The sequence below is a fragment of the Montipora foliosa genome, chromosome 3, assembly GCF_036669935.1.
Source record: "Montipora foliosa isolate CH-2021 chromosome 3, ASM3666993v2, whole genome shotgun sequence".
Lineage (NCBI taxonomy): Eukaryota > Metazoa > Cnidaria > Anthozoa > Scleractinia > Acroporidae > Montipora > Montipora foliosa.
In genome coordinates, this window is record NC_090871.1 from 3593518 (window position 1) to 3603517 (window position 10000).

General features: G+C 40.0%; 1 protein-coding gene across 1 annotated transcript; it reads right to left on the reverse strand.

Annotated features, from left to right (window-relative positions):
• Positions 1-4178: 4178 nt before the first annotated feature.
• Positions 4179-5809, reverse strand: LOC137995162 (ly6/PLAUR domain-containing protein 2-like). Its single transcript, XM_068840739.1, has 2 exons — positions 5764-5809; positions 4179-4513 (listed from the first exon to the last, which is right to left on the reverse strand). The coding sequence occupies exons 1-2, from the start codon at positions 5807-5809 to the stop codon at positions 4179-4181; spliced, it is 381 nt and encodes a 126-aa protein (XP_068696840.1).
• Between the last annotated feature and the right edge of the window lie 4191 nt (positions 5810-10000).

Here is a 10000-nt window from a genome sequence, read left to right on the forward strand (position 1 = left end):
ACTTTTACGCCACCTGCTCCTTATCGCTACGCATTACACATATACCTGTAAATTAAAGAACTCCATACCTAAGCTGCAAGTATATATACATCTTTTGCTAACCTCAATGAAAATTGAAAAAAAAGATTGCTCTAGAAAACTGCACCCTTAACTATTGGAATCCATTGAAGGACGCCTTCTAGTACTAAAATAACAGCAACGACGCAAAAATTATATTTCAAGAAGTAAGCGGTAAAAAAAAAAAAAAGGTTATTTTTAGGTATTAGCATAAGTAATGATTTGACATAGAAGTACAAGCTGTTGTATTATTTTTAGCGTATCCGTAACCGTATCCTTGTAATGTAAGTAACGTATGGTAAATAGTGTAAGTAGTCGTCTAAAATATTATATTGTTTTGTATTGAGAAATAACAATAAATAAATAAATAAAGATACTGGAGTTCATTGAAAGGAATAAGTGCTGAGTTGGAGTGTGTAATTTTCAAGAGTAATGTATCGTGTTCCTATTTGAATGAGGCCGATTATGAGAGCATCAACTAAGGTAATCCGTTGATGATATTTCTCACAATCTATAGAATACATCAGAATTCATTTGTCCGTGTACAGAGTGATTTAATGTTCACAGTTTGGAGCCTTTAAAGGACATTGCTTAAGCTAAGTACAGGGACGGCGGAGCGTATTTTGTATTGGGGGCGCTAACGTCGAAGACGCTAACCTGTAGGGGGTTCTGGGGAAATTCCACGCCAGAACATTTTGAAATCTTGAAGCTCGGAAATGCTACTTTCAGAATTGTCGACGAGATGTCAAAAAAATTAACGTAGATCAACCGTAAAATGACAGGTGTTTTACTTCTTATTTTTATTTTTTGCTTGAAATTGGAGGAACTAAATTGGCTTATTTGCATCTGTCGGAATGCTTCAGAAAGTTCTTTTGTCGAAGCGAAAAAAGACCCACAAATGACTTCGGTAATTGCTTGACATTCTCTGTCTTTGTTATTCTTTTGACGCACGATTTTGGAGTTAATACACTTAAAACTTAAAGAATGTGTTTATCTATAAAAACCGCTTTCAAAACTGCAATAAATTGGGCTGAAAACATAGCCTCGTCAGGCATGTTCCGCCATCTTGGATTCAAGATACTCTGGCAACCAGTGTATGATGCACCAAGTGTCTTGGCTAGTCCACAGACTTCATGTAAGGCCTCACATAGGGTGTCTCACGTTCCTCCTTCGTCAAGTATTACTCTAGGAAGTTTTGTATAATTCCATTACTTCTTCGTGCTGATGAGAGATCCTTTCGCCACTCGGTTGATTCTCACGCTCTCTGCTATTTGTCTTAACATGGCATCATTACCATACACTCCAGTCACGGACATTTTGAACTTTTGTCGTTCCTTCCCATACTTTTCTACGCAATGTCTCCATAATGCTGATTTTTCGTCTCGATTCTTTAAGCCCCCCGCGTGCTCCGTGCCTCTTGTATGAGCAAGAGAGGTGGAGACGAAGCGGTTATGTTCGTGCCTGCGACACCTGGATACCACGGTGAAATCAGAGACCAGGGGTATAAGATAAAGGTGGTGGAGAAGACAGGTACAACACTGAAGGAAGTGCTACAAAAGTCCAATCCGTTCAAACAGCAAAGGTGTGGGAGAGAAGACTGCCTGGTTTGTAAACAAGCTGGGAAAGGTCCATGTAATGCACACGGTGTGACGTACGAGATTGAGTGCCAGGAATGCGAAAATAAGTACATTGGTGAGACAGCCAGAAATGCCTATACAAGAGGCACGGAGCACGAGGGAGGCTAAGAGAATCGAGACGAAAAATCAGCATTATGGATGGAGACATTGCGTAGATAAGGATGCGAAGGAACGACAAGAGTTCAAAATGTCTGTGAGTGGAGTGTATGGTAATGATGCCATGTTAGGACAAATAGCAGAGAGCGTGAGAATCAACCTAGTGGCGAAAGGATCTCACATCAACACGAAGAAGGAATGGAATTATTGCCAACGAGCCAGCCGAGCGAAGACGCGAGGCTACGAGGCGGCAGCATTATAGAGCCATGCGAAAGTACTGTGCAGGCTGAATGATCGAGTGATCCAGAGGTCTGTTTGTAAGGTAAGATTCCTGGGTGTAAGGTAAGATTCCTGAGATTCCAATGACGTAGTGAAAATTGCAGAGATTGTGACGTCAAAGCCGCGTGGTTCTGATCGTCGATGCTCACCGGCTTTGGCATTCATCGAGTGGAGTTGAGACCAAGTTGAGGTAAGAAAAACGTCATTTTCGCCCGTTTTTGTAAGTTTTATTTGTTCTTATTACCAATTCTACGTGATTCAGTGTACTTACTTTAGTTAAGTGCCACTGTGGTATATTTATCGAGCTAGCAAGCTCAGCAATCGGCCAGTGAGCCAAAAGAGTACTCGGCCACGGTGCCAAATTCGACCAGTGTGCCAAATCCAGACAACGCCAGCGGGCATAAAGCAATGAAAGAAACTGAGAAACCTCTTTAAACTGGATTGAATCTAAGCAAAGCAAAAGCAAACGACAACTGTAGCAAACTATCGGCCAGCGAGCCACACGAGAGTAAACTCGACATCGTGCAGTGAGCCAACTTTGTCACCGCCAGCGAGCAAAAAGCAAGCAAAGCAACTGAGATTTAACTTAACTTAAGCTTAAGTTAATCAAATTCAAAGCAAACATAACGTTTCAAGCGACGAGCGAGCAAGCTACAATAAACAGAGGAAACAGAGTGCTTTGTAAATAAGGACATAATATAATCGAAATATATTGTCACTGTTTATGCTCACATGTTAGAGATTTGACTTAACTATACAACAAGCCTCACAACGAAATCCATGTCAGTTTTTGTGTAAAGCCTCAAATAACGTTTTTGTCAATGAAATGTAGCATTCTATTGTTCTTTGCCCAAGGACGTCATAAAATTGAAATTGTTACTGTTTATAGCTTAAAAAGATAAAAAGTTATTGTTGGGTTCATTTTTGTTCTGTATTCTTTTGTTGAAACTGTAATACCGCGATGATTTAAAACCCAAAACCTCTTTCCATTTTGGCATTTCTCCGCTGTCGATCGAAATATGCACATCACAATTTCAGACATTGAAGTTGTTTTGAATACTTGACTACAAAAACATGCCGTGCACAAAACATGACTCTGTGTTTTAAAATTACCAATTAGTATTTGATATTAATGGTTCCTCGTTGGCACTTAGTGAGAGCTATATCTAGATAAAACTTCCTAGAGTAATACTTGACGAAGGAGGAACGTGAGACACCCTATGTGAGGCCTTACATGAAGGCTGTGGACTAGCCAAGACACTTGGTGCATCATACACTTTGTACCAGAGTACCTTGAATCCAAGATGGCGGAACATGCCTGACGAGGCTGAGTTTTCAGCGAAATTTATTGCAGTTTTTAAAGCGGTTTTTAGAGATATACACATTTTTTAAGTTTTAAGTGTATTATCTCCAAAATCGTGCCTCAAAAGAATAACAAAGACAGAGAATGTCAAGCAATTATCGAAGTCATATGTGGGAAAAGTTGGGAATTCCTAGGAATTCCCAAAAAATTGGGGTATCATTTCGCAAGGGCGTGGCCTACTAGAATTTCGTCCAATTAATCAGAAAAGAAAAAAGTTTACCAATAACAACAGAGTGCAGGACGCTGTTAGCGCTTCCTTACTGCGCATGCAATGGGTGTTGTAATGTTATGCCACACCATACATTGATCGTGCGCGTGGGAGGAAATAACTCTTTTGAAAGCACTTTGACAGATCATTCCTCCATTTTCATGGAGGGGGTTGATGGGAGTGAGGGGCTAGAGGGGGGGGGGGGGGGTTTTGAGGACAGGACTCTGAATACTGGAATGACTTAGGTTCTGCTGAAGCGAGAACGGTGGTACCAAGGTAAGCTTGCGGTTATATTGTTATTTTCATAGGTGTCAAATCAAAATAAAATTAAAGGGATCTCGTTTAATATCTCGCCAAGCGATATTAATTATATGCCTTCATCTGCTCTACGAAAGGTGCTCTCTCAGTGTTTAATGCAACGTACTAAAGTCCTTTTAATTTTCACGCTATTCACTATGTAATTATTACCATTATTAGTTTATCATGAAGTATCCAATTATGATAAATGCTGCACACTTGAGATCTCCGTCCTTTTCAATTAACGGAAAAGAGACATAGCTGCGCATGCCACCATCAGAAGGACGCTGACCACGGGCGCTGAACCACCATTGCAGAGATCTGTGTCGCAACAATCTAGTTTGCATTTTCCACCAGCATCGTTGCACGGTTTTAACAGTGTTTCGGAATTATCGCAGTATGACTTGGCTTGACATGATTTGATGAAACTCTTGGTTTCAACATTAGCGATCGTGAAATCCGTGCTAAACGTCGCACACCGATTTAAGATGGAACCACAGTCTAACTCCTTTTTACCCTTGTCGCAGTCCTCCAGACTTGTGGTACTGCTACAGGTGTAGCACTTGATTCCAGAAGCTGCAATGAAAAAAAAAAACTTGTCAGAAACAACTCTCCACAGCCCTGAAAGCTGTCGCAATTGAGCTAATAAGACGGCGTTGTATGTTTGCCCAAAGCAGCCGCGCCTGAGGAGACTATTAAGTCTAAATGTTCTCAAGTGAAAAGACAGTTTTAGTGCCAGAAACTATTCTTAACTGTTTTGGGCTACGGATCCCAGGATAGATGCAGAAAATCGGTTAACAGGTAGGACGGATGCTCTTATTGTCCTTTCAGTGAGTCTTGTGTCCGATGGGATTCAAAGATTTACATTGCCTAATATGGGAACCTCATGGAGTCTGCATGTATGTGAATTCACCTTTAGCCTAAAAATACTAGCAGCATATCTGTTGCAACAGGAACCTGAAAGGAATGATTACGACTCATGAAAGAATGATAAATGTCCGCATTCTTTCCGACCAAATATATTAGAGGGATAGCTTAAGTGCCTTATTGCTAATATCCAACTTTCCAACTTCTTTCAACTAATTTTGGCGGGTAAGAACTTAAGGCACTTTCTCCCCTCGATATCTGAACACATGCGATAGATAGCGATACACACTTTTGACCTAATACCGACGCTTTCGAAGTACCTTTCTAAATGAAGGCTGTGAGGCCATTTCATCCAATACACTGTACTCACTTCACTTTCCAATAAACTGCACTCATGAGCTTAAATATCTTTCCTAGAATAGCTATACTAATTCTGAGCGACCATCTAAACTCGTAAAATAAAAATATTGTTGTTGTATCAACTAGGCTTGCTCTCCAAACGAGTGGGTGTCAACATGTTCACTAAAATGGAACCTTAGTTTAAAAGCAATTAACGTGGGTTTTCTTGAACTATTCATTTGTTTCTTAGTAAGCAGATGAATTATTGAGAAGTTAAGTTTCCTGAGGTGTTTGATGTTAACAATCACTTTTTATACTGAAACTTTCGGAAAGAGAAAAGCACGGATTGACTACAGCAAACCCTTAATCGGAAGGACGAACCTGAACATTCAGAAACACGAAAGCCTGTGAAGCTACCTTGGTCAAAGTTTTAATGCTTATAAAAAAGCAGTGGTTCGCTTTCAGTCAACAACAAATGTTAGTGAAGAGACTGTGAAATGTTGAAGAGTTCGACTATGATTCAGTTTTAAAATTTCGACATTGATTACTCCTCCTGTAAGGGTCTAAGCTTAATTTCCTTTATGAAAAATACTTTAAAAACTTGAAAATCGGTAACTTACCGAAAGAGAAGCAAAAGAGAAAAGCCAAGGCAAACAGCGTTTTCATCTTGTAGTTCGGTCGTTGGGAACCTTCAAAACTAACGAGTGATCAAGTTGGTATGCCGCACCTCAGAGTTGTGAAACCCGGGAGTCAAAGAGAAAGCCTTATAGGTGCCAAGCTGCCAAGTGTGCTGTCGAATATTGGCCCAAGTGATGGCCATTCAATGTCAAAAAAGACAAAAGTGAGTGGCAGTTATCAAGTGCGAACCAATCAACAACTAACGTGGTTTCCGTCAACAGCATGACTCAGGAATATGCACTCTTTTGCGTATTGATCGAGTAAGCTCAAGTGACCCGCCCAGCCATGAAGTAGTACTATTGTACGTGCTGATGCTTTTCAATGATAAGACCTTGCTGACCTTAAAATACCAATGTATGAACGTCAAAAGGAAGATACGTGCATCCGACACATTAATTAGGTGCTCGTAGTTCCTGAGTAGGAAGTGCATCGATCCGACACATTAATTAGGTGCTCATAGTTCCTGTGTAGATTGCACTAATACTGGTGCTATGAATCAAGTGAGGTAAAATATTGCACGATCCTTGATAAATATGGTGCCTGCTAACTAAAAATTTACTCACTTGACTTAAAGTACATCTAAACTCTGATACTTTTCGTCTATAATATTAATCTCCCCACCAAAAGCAAACACGTTTTACCATTCTTACCACTGTGTGAAATAGCTAATTTCATGGAAGTTACGGAGCCATGGCACTTCGCGTCACTCCGAAAATCGGACAACGAAACGTCAGGTGTCATAGAACATGACGTGTACGAGGGTGTTATGTTGTTCCTTACGCGTTTAATCGTGGCTTGTTAATAAAAGTCATGGAGTCGGTACGTAACTGTGGCGTGTCATTGGATGCTAGAACTTTCTTTCGATGCTCATCGTAAACCAAGACTTTTGTGTTCTACTCTGTCACAAACAAGCAAAAAGATTTGGAAACGGAAGCTTCACTTGTGAGCTTTTTTTCGGGATACGAGAAGGCACGGTGAGAAGCATAATAAAAGAGGAGTGTGTTAGCGCTTCTATGCGTACCGCGGAAACGCATATAAATAACGCATCTTTACGCCTTATTTTACGGAATAGGTAAAGGCATACGCACTTTTACGCCCATAAGTTTTTCTGCTAATTTAACAAAGAAGAATCGCAACAAGCAGCTTAAATGACAAGATCACAGGAATGCCTTTGACCAACTTTTGGGTCTATTCGTATTTCATATAGGCTCGATTTGCGCCGCTCACCCGAGTTCGCGTATCCTCCCCGAGAAGACACGGCTGGATGGGTGAGCAATAGATTGTGTCGGTGACGTAAATTCAAATATAGTTTATGCGAAGTTAATAGTTTGCAGGGAAATGGCATTACACATCCCAAAACATTGATTTTAACAAAATAGTAATTACAAAACAATGCGTAAACAATGCTCTGTGCGAAGTTTCCAGATGATACTACAATAGCTTGAGTTTGTGGTTAAATGATCAAAGTGAGTTTGAATTCAACTCGCGAATCATCAACAAAATCTTCGGTCGCCTCAGTTCTCAGTCGACCTCATCAGCCCCCTCGTTCTGCTATCAATAAACTCAGCAGTACATTTCAAATTTCAATTGATCTTGAGAAATTTTACTTGCTCTTACATTAGCGAAGTCTGGCGAGAAATTGCAATAGCAGTAGATTTCAAAGCCCTATTTAGACCTTGGCGGCAACTGGAAAATTAGTGAAGTTTCGAAACTCAGGTGGTAGAAAACTACACAATCCCCATTCTCCAGATTCTCGAACACTTTCCGTTGTCGAAATCTTGGATGTTTCCCACCTTAAAATCACTGTAAAGCTGGAATAGTGAGGGTCAAAGAATACCTTCGCAGCCACAATCTAATTTATGCCTGACCGATGAGTGCAGCCGAGTTTCTGATTGGCGGATGTTAACAACGGCTCACCACCTCACACGTCCAGCCCAGAGGAGGAATGAATAGTATCCCAGATTTCTTTTCGGCATCTCGTCCCAACGGGAAGAGCAAAATGGCGCGCTCGGTTGATGAAATACGCGATCTTCTTCGTGATTATTTCGTAGGTTTTCTCGATTATAATGGTGAGTGATTTGTGCCTGTCAATACTTGATCACTTTGTATTTAATTTCTGATATTTATTCATCAAGACTCACGGAAGACTACTCATATTTTGATAATTCAAAATGTGGTTGTTTCACAATGTGATCACTGAATATTTATGATAAAAAGTGAAAAGAAAACTTGTCAGAAACAACTCATGCTGCACAGCCCTGAAAGATGTCGTAATTGAGCTAGTAAGACAGCGTTGTATGTTTGCCCCAGGCAGCCGCGCCTGAGGAGACTATTAAGTCTAAATGCTCTTAAGTGAAAAGACAGTTTTAGTTCCAGAAACTATTCTTAACTGTTTTGGGCTACGGATGCCCAGGATAGATGCAGAAAATCGGTTAACAGGTAGGACGGATGCTCTTATTGTCCTTTCAGTGAGTCTTGTGTCCGATGGGATTCATAGATTTACATTGCCTAATATGGGAACCTCCTGGAGTCTGTATGTACGTGAATTCACCTTTAGCCTAAAAACACTAGTAGCATATCTGTTGCAACAGGAACCTGAAAGGAATGATTACGACTCATGAAAGAATGATAAATGTCCGCATTCTTTCCGACCAAATATATTAGAGGGATAGCTTAAGTGCCTTATTGCTAATATCCAACTTTCCAACTTCTTTCAACTGATTTTGGCTGGTAATAACTTAAGGCACTTTCTCCCCTCATTATCTGAACACATGCGATAGATAGCGATACACACACTTTTGACCTAATACCGACGCTTTCGAAGTACCTTTCTAAATGAAGGCTGTGAGGCCATTTCATCCAATACACCGTACTCATCTCACTTTCCAATAAACTGCACTCATGAGTTTAAATATTTTGCCTGGAATAGCTATACTAATTCTGAGCGACTATCTAAACTCGTAAAATAAAAATATTGTTGTTGTATCCACTAGGCTTGCTCTCCAAACGAGTGGGTGTCAACCTGTTCACTAAAATGGAACCTTAGTTTAAAAGCAATTAACGTGGGTTTTCTTGAACTATTCATTTGTTTCTTAGTAAGCAGATGAATTATTGAGAAGTTAGGTTTCCTGAGGTGTTTGATGTTAACAATCAGTTTTAATACTGAAACTTACGGAAAGAGGAAAGCACGGATTGACTACAGCAAACCCTTAATCGGAACTGGATGAAACTGAACATACAGAAAGACGAAAGCCTGTGAAGCTATCTTGGTCAAAGTTTTAATGCTTATAAGAAAGCAGTGGTTCGCTTTCAGTCAACAACAAATGTTAGTGAGGAGACTGTGAAATCTTGAAGAGTTCGACTATGATCGAGATTCAAAATTTCGACATCGATTACTCCTCCTGTGAGTGTCTAAGCTTAATTTCCTTTATGAAAAATACTTTTGAAAACTTGAAAATCGGTAACTTACCGAAAGAGAAGCAAAAGAAAAAAGCCAAGGCAAACAGCGATTTCATCTTGTAGTTCGGTCGTTGGGAACCTTCAAAACTAACGAGTGATCAAGTTGGTATGCCGCACCTCAGAGTTGTGAAACCCGGGACTCAAAGAGACAGGCTTAGAGGCTCCAAGCTGCCAAGCGTGCTGTCGAATATTGGCCCAAGTGATGGCCATTCAATGTAAAAAAAGACAAAAGTGAGTGGCAGTCATCAAGTGCGAACCAATGAACAACTAAAGTGGTTTGCCTCGACAGCATGACTCAGGAAATGTGCACTTTTTGCGTATTGATCGAGTAAGCTCAAGTGACTCGCCCAATCATGAAGTAGTACTATTGTACGTGATTAAGAAAATAACACAAACAGCGGTGATAAATATTGTATTCCAATTCATTTTTATAAAACTTGACGTTTCGTACGCTAGTCAACACACATTTTCAAAAGTGACCGTTACAATTTTTTGAAAACTATATATATATCGTAAACATTAGGGGTCTGGAACCTAGACTAAGAAAAATGATCTGCACCAGTACGTGTCTAGACATAATGAGGAGTAATAGCTAAAATAGCAATAACTTCTCACTACTAATATTGGCATTAAGGGAAGGCTTTAGCTCTTGAATGAACAAAGTCTCTTTAATTTTGCAGTGAATACTCATTGAAATCTCTTTAATTTGCAGTGAATGCG